This window comes from Oncorhynchus kisutch, linkage group LG24 (assembly GCF_002021735.2).
Source record: "Oncorhynchus kisutch isolate 150728-3 linkage group LG24, Okis_V2, whole genome shotgun sequence".
In the NCBI taxonomy this organism is placed as follows: Eukaryota; Metazoa; Chordata; class Actinopteri; order Salmoniformes; family Salmonidae; genus Oncorhynchus; species Oncorhynchus kisutch.
In genome coordinates, this window is record NC_034197.2 from 30,357,390 (window position 1) to 30,379,930 (window position 22,541).

A 22,541-nucleotide genomic window follows, 5' to 3' on the forward strand; every position below is an offset into this window, starting at 1 on the left:
ACCCGAAGCACACGCTCCAGCAGGTATTTTTCACTGGTCATCCCCAAAGCCAACTCTTCCTTTGGCCGCCTTTCTTCCAGTTCTCTGCTGCCAATGACTGGAACGAATTGCAAAAATTACTGAAGCTGGAGAATTATCACCCTCTCTAACTTTAAGCATCAGCTGTCAGAGCAGCTTACGATCACTGTACCTGTACACAGCCAATCTGTAAATAGCACCCCCGACTAACTACCTCATCCCCATATTGTTATTTATCTTCTTGCTCTTTTGCACCCCAGTATCTCTATTCTCTACTTGCGCATCATCATCTGCACATCTGTCATTCCAGTGTTAATGCTAAATTGTAATTATTTTGCCTCCATGGCCTATTTATTGCATTACCTCCCTAATCTTCTACATTTTCACACACTACATAGATTTTTCTATTGTGTTATTGACTGTATGTTTGTTTATGTGTAACTCTGTTGTTGTTTTTGTCGCACTGCTTTGCTTTATCTTGGCCAGGTCACAGTTGTAAATGAGAACTTGTTCTCAACTGGCCTACCTGGTTAAGTAAAGGTGAAATAAAAATGAATAAATATAAAATGTGGACTAAAAAGCACCAACATAACAGTTCTGAGACTGCAACCATTTCTCAGCTGTGTGTGTACTGTTCTTCATCCTTCAGATGGGTTGTGGTGGCGAGCCAGAGAGGAACAGTGGTCTGACTGGGGTCCTTACTAACGGCAGTCCCACTCACTGCCTGATCCTGAACGGGCAGAAGCCGGACAGACACATGCACTCGAAAGCGAGGAATCCGCTGGTGCCCGATGGTTTCCAGGAAACCGGACATCAAGTGCCACCTGAGGAGAGAAATCCCCACCCCTCCTCCCACATACCTGTCCCACGACGCAGGTAGGGACCACATGGCTAATAACATAGTAGTGTTGTCACAATACCAGCGTTTTTCATTCGATACCGATACCAGGTTTAGTATTACAATACTCGATACCATCACGATACTTATTACCAAAACTTATTACCAGAATATACTGTATTATTTTATTGGAAACTGCTCAGAGAACATACTGTATTCTTTTATTGGAAACTGCTCAGAGAACATACTGTATTCTTTTATTGGAAACTGCTCAGAGAACATACTGTATTCTTTTATTGGAAACTGCTCAGAGAACATACTGTATTCTTTTATTGGAAACTGCTCAGAGAACATACTGTATTCTTTTATTGTACTTATTAACAACATTTGCATGGAAGAAGCAATCTGTTCTTTTCGAATAGTGTGCACTGTCTCTTTAAGAAATGAATGACATTATTTGCTTAATTTGCAAGGCAGAATGTGGCTGTGGAATCTGACTTTGTGACTCGGGAATCTAGTGGAAACCAGACGTGAGGTAAAGGAAGACGAAGAAGTGAATGTTGTTTTGGTGGCATGGGAGACAATGTGAATTAGTAAAAATGTTGGTGCCTGCCAGCTTTTAAATTAGCATATTTTGTGTTATGGTTTGCATATTATCACAAACAAAGTAGTAGGATTGTGAATTCAGCTGTAAGCTAGCAAGGAAAGTTAGCCTACAATTAAAGCTGGAAGCTACCGGTATCGTCTTGCATTGTAAAAGTGTCTAGCCTGTATGGACATTGTTTTGTGAACAGTAATTAACAGTTTCAACATTTCTACATGCTGGGTCGTATTATTCAGGTGCCGCGTGAGTGAGGAGATAACATGATGCAGCCCAGACTCCCAGTGCAGGCTAAGTGGAGCAGGAGTGAGGAGATAACATGATGCAGCCCAGACTCCCAGTGCAGGCTAAGTGGAGCAGGAGTGAGAAGATAACATGATGCAGCCCAGACTCCCAGTGCAGGCTAAGTGGAGCAGGAGTGGGGAGATAACATGATGCAGCCCAGACTCCCAGTGCAGGCTAAGTGGAGCAGGAGTGAGGAGATAACATGACGTAGCCCAGACTCCCAGTGCAGGCTAAGTGGAGCAGGAGTGAGGAGATAACATGATGCAGCCCAGACTCCCAGTGCAGGCTAAGTGGAGCAGGAGTGAGGAGATAACATGATGCAGCCCAGACTCCCAGTGCAGGCTAAGTGGAGCAGGAGTGGGGACTGGGAAGCTAATGTAGCTCAGACTCCCGGTGCAGGCTAAGTGGAGCAGGAGTGAGGAGATAACATGATGTAGCTCAGACTCCCGGTGCAGGCTAAGTGGAGCAGGAGTGGGGAGATAACATGATGCAGCCCAGACTCCCAGTGCAGGCTAAGTGGAGCAGGAGTAGGGAGATAACATGATGCAGCCCAGACTCCAAGTGCAGGCTAAGTGGAGCAGGAGTGAGGAGATAACATGATGCAGCCCAGACTCCCGGTGCAGGCTAAGTGGAGCAGGAGTGAGGAGATAACATGATGCAGCCCAGACTCCCAGTGCAGGCTAAGTGGAGCAGGAGTAGGGAGATAACATGATGCAGCCCAGACTCCCGGTGCAGGCTAAGTGGAGCAGGAGTAGGGAGATAACATGATGCAGTCCAGACTCCCAGTGCAGGCTAAGTGGAGCAGGAGTAGGGAGATAACATGATGCAGCCCAGACTCCCAGTGCAGGCTAAGTGGAGCAGGAGTGAGGAGATAACATGATGCAGCCCAGACTCCCAGTGCAGGCTAAGTGGAGCAGGAGTGAGGAGATAACATGACGTAGCCCAGACTCCCAGTGCAGGCTAAGTGGAGCAGGAGTGAGGAGATAACATGATGCAGCCCAGACTCCCAGTGCAGGCTAAGTGGAGCAGGAGTGAGGAGATAACATGATGCAGCCCAGACTCCCAGTGCAGGCTAAGTGGAGCAGGAGTGGGGACTGGGAAGCTAATGTAGCTCAGACTCCCGGTGCAGGCTAAGTGGAGCAGGAGTGAGGAGATAACATGATGTAGCTCAGACTCCCGGTGCAGGCTAAGTGGAGCAGGAGTGGGGAGATAACATGATGCAGCCCAGACTCCCAGTGCAGGCTAAGTGGAGCAGGAGTAGGGAGATAACATGATGCAGCCCAGACTCCCAGTGCAGGCTAAGTGGAGCAGGAGTGAGGAGATAACATGATGCAGCCCAGACTCCCGGTGCAGGCTAAGTGGAGCAGGAGTGAGGAGATAACATGATGCAGCCCAGACTCCCAGTGCAGGCTAAGTGGAGCAGGAGTAGGGAGATAACATGATGCAGCCCAGACTCCCGGTGCAGGCTAAGTGGAGCAGGAGTAGGGAGATAACATGATGCAGCCCAGACTCCCAGTGCAGGCTAAGTGGAGCAGGAGTAGGGAGATAACATGATGCAGCCCAGACTCCCAGTGCAGGCTAAGTGGAGCAGGAGTGAGGAGATAACATGATGCAGCCCAGACTCCCAGTGCAGGCTAAGTGGAGCAGGAGTGGGGACTGGGAAGCTAATGTAGCTCAGACTCCCGGTGCAGGCTAAGTGGAGCAGGAGTGAGGAGATAACATGATGTAGCCCAGACTCCCAGTACAGGCTAAGTGGAGCAGGAGTGAGGAGATAACATGATGCAGCCCAGACTCCCAGTGCAGGCTAAGTGGAGCAGGAGTGAGGAGATAACATTGATGCAGCCCAGACTCCCAGTGCAGGCTAAGAGGAGCAGGAGTGGGGACTGGGAAGCTAATGTAGCTCAGACTCCCGGTGCAGGCTAAGTGGAGCAGGAGTGAGGAGATAACATGATGTAGCTCAGACTCCCGGTGCAGGCTAAGTGGAGCAGGAGTGGGGAGATAACATGATGCAGCCCAGACTCCCAGTGCAGGCTAAGTGGAGCAGGAGTGAGGAGATAACATTGATGCAGCCCAGACTCCCAGTGCAGGCTAAGAGGAGCAGGAGTGGGGACTGGGAAGCTAATGTAGCTCAGACTCCCGGTGCAGGCTAAGTGGAGCAGGAGTGAGGAGATAACATGATGTAGCTCAGACTCCCGGTGCAGGCTAAGTGGAGCAGGAGTGGGGAGATAACATGATGTAGCTCAGACTCCAAGTGCAGGCTAAGTGGAGCAGGAGTGAGGAGATAACATGATGCAGCCCAGACTCCCAGTGCAGGCTAACTGGAGCAGGAGTGAGGAGATAACATTGATGCAGCCCAGACTCCCAGTGCAGGCTAAGTGGAGCAGGAGTGAGGAGATAACATGATGTAGCCCAGAATCCAAGTGCAGGCTAAGTGGAGCAGGAGTGAGGAGATAACATGATGCAGCCCAGACTCCACATTTTTCTAATATCTCTTTTCTCTGTTTCATCCCGGTATCAGTAAGCCAGGCGTGCACTCTGAGTGGCTAGACAGACCAGTGCACTCTGAGTGGCTAGACAGACCAGTGCAGTCTGAGTGGCTAGACAGACCAGTGCACTCTGAGTGGCTAGACAGACCAGTGCACTCTGAGTGGCTAGACAGACCAGTGCACTCTGAGTGGCTAGACAGACCAGTGCACTCTGAGTGGCTAGACAGACCAGTGCAGTCTGAGTGGCTAGACAGACCAGTGCAGTCTGAGTGGCTAGACAGACCAGTGCAGTCTGAGTGGCTAGACAGACCAGTGCATTCTGAGTGGCTAGACAGACCAGTGCAGTCTGAGTGGCTAGACAGACCAGTGCAGTCTGAGTGGCTAGACAGACCAGTGCACTCTGAGTGGCTAGACAGACCAGTGTGTCTGAGTGGCTAGACAGACCAGTGTGTCTGAGTGGCTAGACAGACCAGTGTGTCTGAGTGGCTAGACAGACCAGTGTGTCTGAGTGGCTAGACAGACCAGTGTGTCTGAGTGGCTAGACAGACCAGTGTGTCTGAGTGGCTAGACAGACCAGTGTGTCTGAGTGGCTAGACAGACCAGTGTGTCTGAGTGGCTAGACAGACCAGTGTGTCTGAGTGGCTAGACAGACCAGTGTGTCTGAGTGGCTAGACAGACCAGTGTGTCTGAGTGGCTAGACAGACCAGTGTGTGTATGTTGACATGTTTTTCTCTCAGCAGTTTGTGCTGTTGTGTGTGACTCAATGACTAGCAGAGCGAGAGGGGCTCAAGGCTGTTTTCTCTGTTGCTGTGACACACACACACACACACACACACACACACACACACACACACACACACACACACACACACACACACACACACACACACACACACACACACACACACACACACACACACACACACACACACACACACACACACACACACACACACAGGCAGCAGTCAGAGAGAGAGAGAGCTGTGTCTGTCTAGGGACATGACCTGTCAGCGCTCTGCTAGATAACACTGCTACACAACAGATGAGGTCTGGGAACGGCTGCAGGCAGAGCGTTTTTATTCAAAATGTTTAGAACCATTGATAGGTTGGAGAAGCTGTCTATATCGGGGATGGAAGCTCTATCTCTCTATGTGTGTGTTTTCATAGTGTAGTGGGGAATTGGCCTGGTTTCTCCTCTGCCACCTCCCCTACCAGCTGTCACAGTTGGGATTTTCTGCTAGGGCCGTGTGTCGAACACAGTTGTGTAAAAGTGTTCAGTTCAGTTCATGGTTGTATCGCTGGGTTACTGTGTCCTGCAAACAAGCTAAAACAAGCCTCTCTGCATAGAGGAGAGGAAGGACACAGGAGGTGCACACAAACACACACACACAGATACAGCTGATAAAAATATTGAAAGAACGTGTGAATGAACAAAAAGAGGTCCAGTGGAATGGTTGGGCCAGCTTTTTGGCTGGTTCGTTGTGAAAATGTTTTCTTATCTCTGCTCCTGCAGGTATTGACTCTGATGCAGTTGTTGAAGTGAATGGAAATAGTGCCCCTAGTTTATCTATGTCAACGCTGTGACAGATTGCCACTAGGACCATGACGGTCATGGAATTTTGGATGCTGGTTATTGGTCTGCCAAAATACGCACGTTTTCTCCTCTCCTCCACCCCTGACTGCATGTGCTGCTGCTGGAAGGGGAGCATTGCCTAGGCAACCAAGGACTCTTTTGTTACAACAGCTTGTTTTTTTCAGCAAGAAGCAACAAAGTTTCATCATGTTGTAAAGAGTCCATGTTACCACGTAAATCAACTCAACCACACGAATACTCGGTCGTCCCAAGTCAGTTGTTCATTCTACAAAAATATACAAATGATAAAACAACGGTTATGACGGTTATTTCTTTTCATGGCGGTCTTCATCCATAATCGTCAGAGGTAATCAGCAGCATGGTGGTTATGGAGGCTGGATGAAGCACAGGTTACGCACACAGTTCGTACTTTCGCAACTAGGGGATAGTCAGATCTATTTGGCTTGCCCTCCCGAAGTTGTTGACTTGTGCTAGAATATTTTTTTACAATTTACCACCCAGCCATATTATTAGCCATGATTAGGGCCTTGGCGCTTCCCTGACCTTGTGACCTGACCAGGAAAAAAACGATCCAGCCCTGAGAGAGAGAGAGACTGCAACTCTAACCCCAGCAATGTTTTATAGCCTCCTCACCAATGATCTCTCTCTAAGCTGTGTGCATGCAGTTCCTGGAACAGTAACGCGCAGAAGAATTGTAGCCCACGCAGAGATGGACAAGATTGAACTTCACTAAAATGTACACTATCTTTCCTGGCTTTAAACAGAGAACCATTTCTCCATACTGTGGAAATTGGCATTAAATCAATAAAATAACAGTCCCTTTCAATGCAACAAGCCAAATCCAACTTCAAGACTGAGTTGGTGATTTTGTTGTAGGCAGGGGTGAAAGTAGATTTATTTTCTTACCGGTACGGACATTTTTTTGAATACTTCAGAAATGACAAGGTCGCCTCCTCCGCTGACACTGACTAACAGGTCAATAAAAACAACCTTGTCTAATCCATTTAATTGGCCTACGAAAAGGGGAGACACAATATGATATGAGTAGGAAATGATTGTCCCAAAACAAACAAAAGTGGCACTGACTCAATGAGAAAGACAGTGAATATGCATGCTTACTGGAGATATGGCAGATGTTCTCCGCTGATGCCAATAAAATGTTTGCTCAATTATAAGTTAAGAATTTTGATATCTAAAAGATAGATTGGAGTCTTTTCATTGTCATCTCTTTACATCAATAGCCATTTGCTTTCCGAACAGTTTTTCTGCGATTGTATTTTCTAATATCACGATATGCCTGGCTGGGTCTCTCAGCTTTTCACTGACAGTAGCAACTTAACAATCATCTATTTGGTATTTGCCGCGCACGCTGCCCATATTGCGGACCCTTCTGACTGTAGGCTATGCGATTTAAAACAATTCCCTTTTTGAAGAAGCTAATGATCCTCTGTGGTCCAATAACTTGACTGGCCTGCACAGAGCCCTGACCTGAACCCCATCAAATACCTTTGGGATAAATTCGAATTCTCTTGTGGTTGAATGGAAGCAAGTCCCCGCAGCAATGTTTTAACATCAAGTGGAAAGCCTTCCCAGAAGAGTGGAGACTGTTAAAGCAGTAAAGGGTGGACCAACTCCATATTAATGCCCTTCATTTTGGAATTAGGTGTCCAATACTTTGGGTCATGTAGTGTATCTCCTGTCCCATTTGAGCTACAGTCATGATATTTTGCACATATATGCCAGGGATTTAACGGTTCACCAAACCCACAGTTTGGTACGTACAGTATTGTGGCTTTGGATTCACGATTCGCTTGCCAGCAGTTACTGTAGTTCATTTTTGGTTATTTGGCAAAAGATGCAAAAACTGCAAAGCACCCTATTTGTGGCCCAAGTCCAGCTTCTGTGATGGCATTCACAATGTTCCTATCATTATCTGTTGTGACAGGGATTGTTATGTTGGGCTTCACAAAAAGTCTTCACGGGTCCAAAGATCTGTGTGCACTATTTCTATGCTTCCAGTTCTGAAGTTTTGTTTTTTGCATCTTTCACTTTCAAACAGCTGAAAATGCAATATTTTTGGTTATTGAAAATATATTTCACAGCAGATGAGATGGTACAATGGTTCTCTACACTGCTTGTTTTGTCACATAAACAGATATTAGGCAAACTATTAGAATTTTAGAAACCAGGAAATGGCTTAGAGATTTCAGCATATTGCACCTTTAATTAGAATTTTAGAAATCATTAAATGGCGTACCCTGGGGTAGTAGCCTGGGGCGGCAGGGTAGCCTAGTGGTTAGAGCATTGGACTAGTAACCGGAAGGTTGCAAGTTCAAATCCCCGAGCTGACAAGGTACAAATCTGTCGTTCTGCCCCCGAACACCCACTGTTCCTAGGCTGTCATTGAAAATAAGAATTTGTTCTTAACTGACTTGCACCTTTAATTGCATCATCTTCCATTGATTATATAATCTCCTAACGTTCTTCCATTGATTATATAATCTCCTAACGTTCTTCCATTGATTATATAATCTCCTAACGTTCTTCCATTGATTATATAATCTCCTAACGTTCTTCCATTGATTATATAACCTCCTAACGTTCTTCCATTGATTATATAACCTCCTAACGTTCTTCCATTGATTATATAACCTCCTAACGTTCTTCCATTGATTATATAATCTCCTAACGTTCTTTGCCACACACGGAGGTTCTATGACTGTAGTGCTACTTTGATGATTTTTTGATTGGCCGTCAACGCCACTCATGAAATGCATACTGTACTGCATACTGTACTGCATACTGTACTGTATACTGTACTGCATACTGTGCTGCATACTGTACTGCATACTGTACTGCATACTGTACTGTATACTGTACTGCATACTGTACTGCATACTGTACTGTCATTTTTATCTCTATCAGAATCAGGGCTGCTTGAATACAAAGGGGGGACGAAGTTGTGTTCTTGTTTCTTTGTATTTCCGTCTTGCACCGGTGGAATGCTGGGATGAAGTCGGTGTAAATATGTCAACATGTTTGAGGTGTTGGTGGAATGCTGGGGTGAAGTCTGTGTAAATATGTCAACATGTTTGAGGTGTTGGTGGAATGCTGGGATGAAGTCGGTGTAAATATGTCAACATGTTTGAGGTGTTGGTGGAATGCACGGGGTGAAGTCGGTGTAAATATGTCAACATGTTTGAGGTGTTGGTGGAATGCTGGGATGAAGTCTGTGTAAATATGTCAACATGTTTGAGGTGTTGGTGGAATGCTGGGATGAAGTCTGTGTAAATATGTCAACATGTTTGAGGTGTTGGTGGAATGCACGGGGTGAAGTCTGTGTAAATATGTCAACATGTTTGAGGTGTTGGTGGAATGCACGGGGTGAAGTCTGTGTAAATATGTCAACATGTTTGAGGTGTTGGTGGAATGCACGGGGTGAAGTCTGTGTAAATATGTCAACATGTTTGAGGTGTTGGTGGAATGCTGGGATGAAGTCGGTGTAAATATGTCAACATGTTTGAGGTGTTGGTGGAATGCACGGGGTGAAGTCGGTGTAAATATGTCAACATGTTTGAGGTGTTGGTGGAATGCTGGGATGAAGTCGGTGTAAATATGTCAACATGTTTGAGGTGTTGGTGGAATGCACGGGGTGAAGTCGGTGAAAATATGTCAACATGTTTGAGGTGTTGGTGGAATGCTGGGATGAAGTCGGTGTAAATATGTCAACATGTTTGAGGTGTTGGTGGAATGCTGGGATGAAGTCGGTGTAAATATGTCAACAGGTTTGAGGTGTTGGTGGAATGCTGGGATGAAGTCGGTGTAAATATGTCAACATGTTTGAGGTGTTGGTGGAATGCTGGGATGAAGTCTGTGTAAATATGTCAACATGTTTGAGGTGTTGTTGGAATGCTGGGATGAAGTCAGTGTAAATATGTCAACATGTTTGAGGTGTTGGTGGAATGCTGGGATGAAGTCTGTGTAAATATGTCAACATGTTTGAGGTGTTGGTGGAATGCACGGGGTGAAGTCTGTGTAAATATGTCAACATGTTTGAGGTGTTGGTGGAATGCACGGGGTGAAGTCTGTGTAAATATGTCAACATGTTTGAGGTGTTGGTGGAATGCTGGAATGAAGTCGGTGTAAATATGTCAACATGTTTGAGGTGTTGGTGGAATGCACGGGGTGAAGTCTGTGTAAATATGTCAACATGTTTGAGGTGTTGGTGGAATGCTGGGATGAAGTCGGTGTAAATATGTCAACATGTTTGAGGTGTTGGTGGAATGCACGGGGTGAAGTCTGTGTAAATATGTCAACATGTTTGAGGTGTTGGTGGAATGCTGGGATGAAGTCGGTGTAAATATGTCAACATGTTTGAGGTGTTGGTGGAATGCTGGGATGAAGTCGGTGTAAATATGTCAACATGTTTGAGGTGTTGGTGGAATGCTGGGATGAAGTCGGTGTAAATATGTCAACATGTTTGAGGTGTTGTTGGAATGCTGGGATGAAGTCGGTGTAAATATGTCAACATGTTTGAGGTGTTGGTGGAATGCTGGGATGAAGTCGGTGTAAATATGTCAACATGTTTGAGGTGTTGGTGGAATGCTGGGATGAAGTCGGTGTAAATATGTCAACATGTTTGAGGTGTTGGTGGAATGCACGGGGTGAAGTCTGTGTAAATATGTCAACATGTTTGAGGTGTTGGTGGAATGCTGGGATGAAGTCGGTGTAAATATGTCAACATGTTTGAGGTGTTGGTGGAATGCACGGGGTGAAGTCTGTGTAAATATGTCAACATGTTTGAGGTGTTGGTGGAATGCTGGGATGAAGTCGGTGTAAATATGTCAACATGTTTGAGGTGTTGGTGGAATGCTGGGATGAAGTCGGTGTAAATATGTCAACATGTTTGAGGTGTTGGTGGAATGCTGGGATGAAGTCGGTGTAAATATGTCAACATGTTTGAGGTGTTGGTGGAATGCTGGGATGAAGTCGGTGTAAATATGTCAACATGTTTGAGGTGTTGGTGGAATGCTGGGATGAAGTCGGTGTAAATATGTCAACATGTTTGAGGTGTTGGTGGAATGCTGGGATGAAGTCGGTGTAAATATGTCAACATGTTTGAGGTGTTGGTGGAATGCTGGGATGAAGTCGGTGTAAATATGTCAACATGTTTGATGTGTTGGTGGAATGCTGGGATGAAGTCGGTGTAAATATGTCAACATGTTTGAGGTGTTGGTGGAATGCTGGGATGAAGTCGGTGTAAATATGTCAACATGTTTGAGGTGTTGGTGGAATGCTGGGATGAAGTCGGTGTAAATATGTCAACATGTTTGAGGTGTTGGTGGAATGCTGGGATGAAGTCGGTGTAAATATGTCAACATGTTTGAGGTGTTGGTGGAATGCTGGGATGAAGTCGGTGTAAATATGTCAACATGTTTGAGGTGTTGGTGGAATGCTGGGATGAAGTCGGTGTAAATATGTCAACATGTGTTGGCTATTCTCGTTGATCAGTGGCGACATACTGTTAACGTTTTGTCTACAACTGTCTTTCTATTGCCGTTGTAAACTACTGTTAATACAAAATGTTCCCAAACTGGAGATTGAAACGGTGATGGAGGATCCTCCTGGTTTATCCACCCCATCACTCTCCATCGTACAGAACTAGTTCCCGGCTGCGCCTCACAAAAGGATAATTTGAAATGGTCCAGTTATGATTTGAATTTTGATTACAACGTGTTCATAGGCTCTAGTTAGTTTAATGGATTAGCCCACAATGTTTTTTTCAGCTCAGATGTACCCAAGAGACAATGGCATACATCGCAGTGTAGGAATTGCGTGGTGTTAACATATTTGAAAATATTTGTTTTTTTACTCATTCGGGTTCACAGTGCAGGCCGTACCGAGGTCCCCTTTCCAAACAGTTCGGTACCAATACATGTACCATTACACCCCTAATATATGCATCTCCTCATGTGACATTTAGTTCCATTTGTGTTCATTATGTTACTCCTACCTTGTCATGTTCAATAAATACATTTCAAATTGCACTTCTTTTCATTGTTGACTGAAGTATGATATTGGAAACCTTGGTTACTAGTTGAAAAAATGTCATGGCTGGCGTTAGGCTAATTAATTGATTTTTTTTGCGAGTACTTGATAATAATTTAATGTGAGTACTCAAACATTCAAATAATTTAAAATGCCCTAGTAGCGTCTTACATGCATACTGTAGAGACCATTTGCATCAGTGTAAATAATACACAACAGTGGATTGATGTGAATACTCTCTTTCTATCTATGTGGCCCCTTTCTGTCCTCTCCTCCATCGCTTTCTATCTATGTGGCCCCTTTCTGTCCTCTCCTCCATCTCTTTCTATCTATGTGGCCCCTTTCTGTCCTCTCCTCCATATCTTTCTATCTATGTGGCCCCTTTCTGTCCTCTCCTCCATCTCTTTCTATCTCTGTGGCCCCTTTCTGTCCTCTCCTCCATCTCTTTCTATCTCTGTGGCCCCTTTCTGACCTCTCCTCCATCTCTTTCCATCTCTGTGCCCCTTTCTGTCCTCTCCTCCATATCTTTCTATCTATGTGGCCCCTTTCTGTCCTCTCCTCCATCTCTTTCTATCTCTGTGGCCCCTTTCTGTCCTCTCCTCCATCTCTTTCCATCTCTGTGCCCCTTTCTGTCCTCTCCTCCATCTCTTTCTATCTCTGTGCCCCTTGCTGTCCTCTCCTCCATCTCTTTCTATCTCTGTGGCCCCTTTCTGACCTCTCCTCCATCTCTTTCCATCTCTGTGCCCCTTGCTGTCCTCTCCTCCATCTCTTTCTATCTCTCTGCCCCTTTCTGTCCTCTCCTCCATCTCTTTCTATCTCTGTGCCCCTTTCTGTCCTCTCCTCCATCTCTTTCTATCTCTGTGCCCCTTGCTGTCCTCTCCTCCATCTCTTTCTATCTCTGTGCCCCTTGCTGTCCTCTCCTCCATCTCTTTCTATCTCTGTGCCCCTTGCCCTCCTCTCTTCCATCTCTTTCTATCTCTGTGCCCCTTGCTGTCCTCTCCTCCATCTCTTTCTATCTCTGTGCCCCTTGCTGTCCTCTCCTCCATCTCTTTCTATCTCTGTGCCCCTTGCCCTCCTCTCCTCCAACCACGAGGATGTCACACTAAAGCCAGATCAAATCCATGGAAGATGAGGCTTTCAGACAAACTCACCATCCCCCCTCTGGCATTGGCCACTCACTTAATATCACCATGGAGAATAGGACATTTCTCCTCTCTCTCTCTCTCTCTCTCTCTCTCTCTCTGTCTCTCTCTCTCTCTCTCTCTCTCTCTCTCTCTCTCTCTCTGTCTCTCTCTCTCTCTCTCTCCCTCTCTCTCTCTCTCTCGTTCTCTCTCTCTCTCTCCCCCTCTCTCGTTCTCTCTCGTTCTCTCTCTGTCTCTCTCTCGATCTCTCTCTCTCTCTTGCTCTCTCTCGTTCTCTTTCGCTTTATTACTTACACACACACCAATCTGTGTCTCCCCCTTAGTGCATTGCATTATTCACCATGGTAAGTCATGGCAGTCCCCAGACGTCAGGCGGTGAGATTCATCCCAGCCTGCAAAAGACAAGAGGTCAGGGAGTCAAGAGAGCTGTTCGACTAACACTTTTAACACTGCACACCAAAGAGCTGTCCGACTAACACTTTTAACACTGCACACCAAAGAGCTGTTCGACTAACACCTTTAACACTGCACACCAAAGAGCTGTCCGACTAACACTTTTAACACTGCACACCAAAGAGCTGTTCGACTAACACCTTTAACACTGCACACCAAAGAGCTGTTCGACTAACACCTTTAACACTGCACACCAAAGAGCTGTTCGACTAACACCTTTAACACTGCACACCAAAGAGCTATCCGACTAACACTTTTAACACTGCATACCAAAGAGCTGTTCAACTAACACTTCTAACACTGCACACCAACGGGCTGTTTGACTAACACTTCTAACACTGCACACCAAAGAGCTGTTCAACTAACACTTTTAACACTGCACACCAAAGAGCTGTTCGACTAACACTTCTAACACTGCACACCAAAGGGCTGTTTGTGATGTGACACTTCAATATCAACTATTTCTGAACAGCGTTGGTGGCGTTTTCACTTGATAACTGCTTGACGAAGTTGGTTTGTGTTTCCACTAGTTTCCCAGTGCGACTCGTAGCTGGTCGTCTCCTTTTACAGTGATCTGTTTCTCCTGTGTAGTTTTGCACAAAGCAGAGTCAGTTTCCCCTGACCTAACCCCACCCTCTAGGTCACAGACCACAGCTGACTGGTGGCTCGACTGGTTTCACCCTGGTGCTGGTTTAAATAAACTGTAACAGCACTTTACACAGTTGAGACACACACACACACACACACACACACACACACACTTTTACAGTGAAGTGTGCTGTGTATGGGTGAAGGTCAGAGGAACAGCCCCCCTGCCTGCCCTCTGTCTCAGTCTGGATCTCATTGAGACTGGAAGGTTGTGAACCCTCAAACCCCATCTCCCAACCCTGTCTCTCCTCCAACCTTTTCACTCCCAAGGCCTCTCTCTCCCCAACCGTCTCTCTCCCCCAGCTCTCTCTCTCCCCAACCCTCTATCTCTTCCAACCCTCTCTCCCCAACCCTCTCTCTCTCCTCCAACCCTCTCTCTCCTCCAACCCTCTAACTCTCCTCCAACACTCTCTCCCCAACCGTCTCTCTCCCCAACCCTCTCTATCTCTTCCAACCCTCTCTCCCCAACCCTCCCTCTCCCCAACCTTCTCCTCCAACCCTCTCTCTCCAACCCTCTCTCTCTTCCAACCCTCTCTCTCTCTCTCTCTCCCAACCCTCTCTATCTCTTCCAACCTTCTCTCCCCAACCCTCTCTCCCCAACCCTCTCTCTCCACCAACCCCCTCTCTCCTCCAACCCTCTAACTCTCCTCCAACACTCTCCCCAACCCTCTCTCTCCTCCAACCCTCTCTCTCTCCCCAACCCTCTCTCTCTCCTCCAACCCTCTCTCTCTCCTCCAACCCTCTCTCTCCTCTAACCCTCTCTCTCTCCTCCAACCCTCTCTCTCTCTCTCCCCCAACCCTCTAACTCTCCTCCAACACTCTCTCCCCAAACCTCTCTCTCCTCCAACCCCCTCTCTCTCTCCCCCAACCCTCTCTCTCTCCTCCAACCCTCTCTCTCTCTCTCCTCCAACCCTCTCTCTCTCTCCCCCAACCCTCTCTCTCTCTCCTCCAACCCCCCCTCTCTCTCCTCCAACCCTCTCTCTCTCCTCCAACCCTCTCTCTCTCTCTCCCCCAACCCTCTCTCTCTCCCCCAACCCTCTCTCTCCTCCCCAACCCTCTCTCTCTCCTCCAACCCTCTCTCTCTCTCCCCCAACCCTCTCTCTCTCCTCCAACCCTCTCTCTCTCCTCCAACCCTCTCTCTACTCTAACCCTCTGCCCCTAGCCCTATGATTACTTGCTGTAAGGTGTGTGTTCGTAAAGGGTTAACTCTCCTACTCATACACCAATAGGTCCAAGGTCATTCTAGATGAATGGCAACAGGGGAGAGGGGGTGGTGTAGCCCAGCTTGCTAGCATTCTGTATTTCGCATGTCTAGCATTTCAGCTCCAGTATCTGGGCTATGTGTAACCTAACGTAGCCGGAACGGCATTTCTTTATGGACCTGACTAGAAGAAAAAAACTGTTGGGGGAGGTTTTCTTCTGTACTGTTCAACCAATCCAGTAAATGTGGAGGAGGAGTTAGGATGGAGTGTCACCTTGTTAACGTTCATAAGTGGAAATCGCGTCACACCAGATGCATCCGGTGTCTCACGACCCCACAGAGGGTGGGCTATGTGTAAACTGGACCATTGCTGACCAGAGCTTGCACCATGACAGAGGCAGGCTAAATCTCCCCAGGCCTGTCTGACTCATCAGCCCAGGGCTGCTCCAGACAGTCCAGTGAAAACACGTGTGGTAACTTGTGGATGTGTTGGTGTGTCATTGGTGGTTACAGCTTTTCTTTCTCTGCTATTAGATTGCATCACTGTGGTTGACCCTGAATCATTCTTTGATTTCATCAAAAGCCCAAATAAACATGGTGAAAGGGTGTGTGTGTGTGTGTGTGTGTGTGTGTGTGTGTGTGTGTGTGTGTGTTATGCTTGGATGACACATTAATTATCTGTTGGTTTGAGCTGGAGATGAGAAGTGTAATCAGTTTCATAATGTGAGTGAGTGGGAGGGAGGGAGGAATGCGTTGTGCATGCATACAGTGGGATGATCCTCTGTTGCAACCAGAAAGTAAAGAGCTCAGCATTTCTTCATGCTTATTGGCTAGGGGTTGGCGATATGGCATAAATATCATATCACAGTATTTAAAAAAAATATTTACGGTATTTGATGTTTTTGAATAGTCATAGTTCTAAATATGCTTTATCGGTAGTGCATGGCAACAAATTAATTGTAAGTGGTTTTAATTGGCCTATCTCCATTCTGATTGCTGTTCAACCAAATGTCAACTAAAAAGGACAAGACTGACAGTGAGGTATTCCTATTTATAGAACATCGCATAGGAATCAAAATCCTCTTTTGTAGCCTCAAACTCTGGTACTCAACCAATGATCCCATTTGCATAATTATTTAGTCGATTCCAGCATTTTCATGAATTCATTATTTTCTTCACTAATTTGGTATCATTTACAAACTGTATCACGTTTATTTTGTCTTAGTATGCCTCTATTACGTAAAAAAAAAAATCCTTTGCGAGAATAATAATTTTCATCTACGAATGTGTATTTTCGGCTTCAATTGCAGTTCTTACTTTCACCACTAGGGTAGCTCTCTGATTTACAGGGGTCTATTTGGCAAGCTTGCCCTCCCGAAGTTGTTGGCTTGTTGTGCTAGAAGGTTAGCTAGCAGTTCTCGGTTGTTAGCAGTTTCTTACTGGTGATCAAAACCGATGATTGCCATCATTTTTTCGAGTCATTACTGAAATCCAAACCGGTCCGTGAATGTATTCCGGGATATAGTTTTTTTTTACAGGTTTACCACCCAGCCCTATTATTAGCCATGATTAGGTCCTTGGCTCTTCCCTGACCTTGTGACCTTACCAGGAAAAAAACTACCCAACCTTGAGAGACAGATGGATAGAAAGACAACGTAAAACACCAAATAATACATGCAGAGCAGAATTAGGCCGATACCCGCTAATGATTCAAATCCAGAAAAGAGACGTTAAATTCTACAACCACCTAAAAGGAAGCGATTCCCAAACCTTCCATAACAAAGCCATCACCTACAGAGAGATGAACCTGGAGAAGAGTCCCCTAAGCAAGCTGGTCCTGGGGCTCTGTTCACAAACACCAACATACCCCACAGAGCCCCAGGACAGCAACACAATTAGACACAAACAAATCATGAGAAAACAAAAAAATTATTACTTTACACATTGGAAAGACCTAACCAAAGAATAAAGCAAACTGGAATGCTATTTGGCTCTAAACCGAGATTATACAGTGGCAGAATACCTGAATACCACTGTAGGCAGACCTCGTTCTTAAGAGAAGACAGGCTATGTGCACACTTCCTAACCTCCTGTCAAATGTATGACCATATTAGAGACTCATATCTCCCTCAGATTACACAGACCCACAAAGAATTTTAAAACAAACCCAATTTTGATAAACTCCCATATCTACTGGGAGAAATACCAAGGTGTGCCATCACAGCAGCAAGATTTGTGACCTGTTGCCGCAAGAAAAGGGCTATCAGTGAAGAACAATCACCATTGTAAATACAACCCATATTTATGTTTATTTATTTTCCCTTTTCTACTTTGACTATATGCACATTGTTACAACACTGTACACAGCCAGTAATATAACATTTGAAGTGTCTATTATTTAGAAACTTTTGAGTGTAATGTTTACTGTTCACTTCTCATTGTTTGTTTCACTTTTGTTTATAATTTATTTCACTTGCTTTGGCAATGTAAACATGTTTCCCATGAAAATAAAGCTAATTGATTTGAATTGAGAGTGAGAGAGTTAGAGAGAGAGGGAGTTGGAGAAAGAGGTAGAGACAGAGTTAGAGATGGACGGAGAGAAAGTGGGTGAAGAAGAATAGAGCGAGGCACAAACAGACTAGAATAGAATAGGGCAGTGTACAGTGCTCGGCCTACACACAGAGAGAGAGAGGAAGCTAGTATTTTGCAACTCTAACCCCAGCGTATGTTTTATAGCCTTCAATGCACTTACACAAGACCTTCTGATCCCCACCACCACAGCTAGCAGACACAACTCTCTCTCTCTCTCTCTCTCTCTCTCTCTCTCTCTCTCTCTCTCTCTCTCTCTCTCTCTCTCTCTCTCTCTCTCTCTCTCTCTCTCTCTCTCTCTCTCTCAATTCAATTCAATTCAATTCAATTCAATTCAAATGTGCTTTATTGGCATGGAAAACATATAGTTACATTACCAAAGCAAGTGAAATAGATAATAAACATAAGAATAAACAATACAAAAATGAACAGTAAACATTACACTTTACAAAAGTTCCAAAGGAATAGAGACATGTCATATTATGGCTCTATACAGTGTTATAACAATGTGCAAAGAGTTAAAGTACAAAAGGGAAAATAAATAAACATAAATATGGGTTGTGTTTGTTCTTCGCTGGTTTCCCCTTTCTTGTGGCAACAGGTCACACATATTGCTGCTGTAATGGTACACTGTGGTATTTCACCCAATAGATATGGGAATTTATTAAGATTGGATTTGTTTTCAAATTCTTTGTGGGTCTGTGTAATCTGAGGGAAATGTGTCTCTAATATGGTCAAACATTTGGCAGGAGGTTAGGAAGTGCAGCTCAGTTTCCACCTCATTTTGTGGGTGGTGTGCTCATACAGTGGGAAGACAAAGTATGTGAACCCTTTAGAATTACCTGGATTTCTGCATAAATTGGTCATAAAATGTGATCGGATCTTCATCTAAGTCACAACAATAGACAAACACAGTCTGCTTAAACTAATAACGCACTGTACAGAGCCTTCAAGAAGTATTCCCACCACTTTACTTTTACCACATTTTGTTGTGTTACAGTGGGAATTTAAAATGGATTACATTTAGATTTTCTATCACGGAACTACACACAATACCCCGTAAACTGGAAGTGGAATTATGTTTTTACAAATGTTTACAAATGAATAAAAACTGAAAAGCTGAAATGTCCTGAGTCAATAAGTGTTCCACCCTTTTGCTATGGCAGGAGTGAAAATGTGCTTCACAAGTCACATACTAAGTTACATGGATTCACTCTGTGTACAATAATAGCGCTTAACATGATTTTTTAATGACTACCTAGTCTCTGCACCCCACACGTACACTTATCTGTAAGATAACCACACAGACCAGGGAGGTTTTCCAATGGTTGGAAAAGAAGGGCATCTATTGGTAGATGGGTGGGGGAAAAGGAAGACATTGAAATCATATGCTTCATGATCTAAATATTGAGAGAGCGTAGGCGACAGAGAGGAACAAAATGGTAAGGGTGAGAACAGGTGGGTCTGGGCAGGAGTGAGGTTGATGTTTGTATGTTGCCTTTTGTATGTTTATCAATACACATAGTCACTACAGAGAGACAGACACCTTTCCAAACTCAGTTGACGGAGAGGAAGGAAACCGGTCATGGATTTCACCATGAGGCCCATGGTGATTTAAAAAAAATTACAGAGTTTAATGGCTGTGATAGGAGATAAATGAGGATGGACCAACAACGTTGTAGTTACTCCACAATACTAACACAAATGACAGAGTGAAAAGAATAAAGCCTGTACAGAACAAAAGTATTCCAAAACATGCATCCTGTTTGCATTAATGCTGCAAAAAATTTGCCAAATAAATGGACTTTTTATCCTGAATACAAAGCGTTATGTTTGAGGCAAATCCAATAGAACACATCACTGAGTACCACTCTTCATATTTTCAAGCATGGTGGTCTGAATATGTGGTCTGTCGTACTATAATTTGGTAAAAAGCCAATTTGACATTTGATCAGGACATTGTTTTCACTGAGGAAATGTAGGAGTCTGCAGTTAATGATAATGCAGAGGACTTTCCCAAGGTTGCTGTTGACGCGTATCCCCCATGGTAGTTATTGGGGTTGAATTTGTCTCCACTTTTGTGGATTGGGGTGATCAGTCCTTGGCTCTACGTATTGGGAAAGATGCCAAAACTGAGTTTAAGTATAGCCAATTGGAAATTGTGGTCTGTATATTTCATAATTTCATTAAGGATACCATCAACACCACAGTCCTTTTTGTGTTGAAGGGTTTGTATTTTGTCCTGTAGTTCATTCAGTGTAATTGGAGAATCCAGTGGGTTCTGGAAGTCTTTAAAAACTCTAAGATTTATATTTGATCATGTATCTGTTTCTTCTGTTTGTACTTTGTTATTGGAGAAGTGATTTATCCACACGTTCCCATTTTGAATAGATTGCTCTTCATGTTGTTGTTTGTTTAGTGTATTTAAATGTTCCCAGGAGTGGTTCAATTCCATGTGTTCTTCAATTACATTGAGCTGATTTCTGACGTGCTGTTCCTTCTTTTTTCTCCATGTTTTTTAAATTCTGTTTTAGTCATTCACCATAGTGAAGGTGAAGGCTCAGGTTTTTGGGGCCTCTGTGTTTTTGGTTGGATAGGTTTCTTTTGTAGGTTTTTGCATTCTTCTTTAAACCATTTTTCATTGTTGTTCATGTTCTTAGGTTGTATGGTTGAAATATTTAGACTTGATAGGGCAGCTGAGAGGTCAAATATAGTGTTTAGACTTTCTACTGCCAGGTTGACACCTTCCCTATTACAGTGGAACGTTTTGTCCAGGAAGTTGTCTAAAAGGGATTGGCTATGACTATGTACAGATCCAGCATGCGACAGAGCTACTGGAGTTGTGATCCGTCTTTGTTGCTTGTTTTGTCGTAGTTGTGTCTAAGGGGGCATATTGGGGCGGGAGTGCTCTCAACTCTCAACCCAGCCTGTTCAACCTCTCTTTCATCTCGTCTGAGATCCCCAAGGATTGGAAAGCTGCCGCAGTCATCCCCCTCTTCAAAGGGGGAGACACCCTGGACCCAAACTGTTACAGACCTATATCCATCCTGCCCTGCCTATCTAAGGTCTTCGAAAGCCAAGTCAACAAACAGGTCACTGACCATCTCGAATCCCACCGTACCTTCTCCGCTGTGCAATCTGGTTTCCGAGCCGGTCACGGGTGCACCTCAGCCACACTCAAGGTACTAAACGACATCATAACCGCCATCGATAAAAGACAGTACTGTGCAGCCGTCTTCATCGACCTTGCCAAGGCTTTCGACTCTGTCAATCACCATATTCTTATCGGCAGACTCAGTCGCCTCGGTTTTTCGGATGACTGCCTTGCCTGGTTCACCAATTACTTTGCAGACAGAGTTCAGTGTGTCAAATCGGAGGGCATGCTGTCCGGTCCTCTGGCAGTCTCTATGGGGGTGCCACAGGGTTCAATTCTCGGGCCGACTCTTTTCTCTGTGTATATCAATGATGTTGCTCTTGCTGCGGGCGATTCCCTGATCCACCTCTACGCAGACGACACCATTCTATATACTTTCGGCCCGTCTTTGGACACTGTGCTATCTAACCTCCAAACAAGCTTCAATGCCATACAACACTCCTTCCGTGGCCTCCAACTGCTCTTAAACGCTAGTAAAACCAAATGCATGCTTTTCAACCGGTCGCTGCCTGCACCTGCATGCCCGACTAGCATCACCACCCTGGATGGTTCCGACCTAGAATATGTGGACGTCTATAAGTACCTAGGTGTCTGGCTAGACTGCAAACTCTCCTTCCAGACTCATATCAAACATCTCCAATCGAAAATCAAATCAAGAGTCGGCTTTCTATTCCGCAACAAAGCCTCCTTCACTCAAGCCGCCAAGCTTACCCTAGTAAAACTGACTATCCTACCGATCCTCGACTTCGGCGATGTCATCTACAACTACTGGATGCAGTCTATCACAGTGCCATCCGTTTTGTCACTAAAGCACCTTATACCACCCACCACTGCGACTTGTATGCTCTAGTCGGCTGGCCCTCGCTACATATTCGTCGCCAGACCCACTGGCTCCAGGTCATCTACAAGTCTATGCTAGGTAAAGCTCCGCCTTATCTCAGCTCACTGGTCACGATGGCAACACCCATCCATAGCACGCGCTCCAGCAGGTGTATCTCACTGATCATCCCTAAAGCCAACACCTCATTTGGCCGCCTTTCGTTCCAGTACTCTGCTGCCTGTGACTGGAACGAATTGCAAAAATCGCTGAAGTTGGAGACTTTTATCTCCCTCACCAACTTCAAACATCAGCTATCTGAGCAGCTAACCGATCGCTGCAGCTGTACATAGTCTATTGGTAAATAGCCCACCCTTTTCACCTACCTCATCCCCATACTGTTTTTATTTATTTACTTTTCTGCTCTTCTGCACACCAATATCTCTACCTGTACATGACCATCTGATCTTTTATCACTCCAGTGTTAATCTGCAAAATTGTAATTATTTGCCTACCTCCTCATGCCTTTTGCACACATTGTATATAGACCCCCCCTTTGTTTTCTACTGTGTTATTGACTTGTTAATTGTTTACTCCATGTGTAACTCTTTGTTGTATGCTCACACTGCTATGCTTTATCTTGGCCAGGTCGCAGTTGCAAATGAGA

The 22,541-nt window shown here is 45.0% G+C and overlaps 1 protein-coding gene across 1 annotated transcript in view; it reads left to right on the forward strand.

Annotated features, from left to right (window-relative positions):
* LOC109869331 (zinc finger protein 704) overlaps window positions 1-22,541 on the forward strand; it is a 96,937-nt gene that overhangs the window by 11,347 nt on the left and 63,049 nt on the right. The window contains exon 2 of the mRNA XM_020459411.2: window positions 668-894. Coding sequence (XP_020315000.1) covers window positions 668-894 — 227 coding nt within the window. The remainder of the gene's footprint in view (window positions 1-667; window positions 895-22,541) is intronic.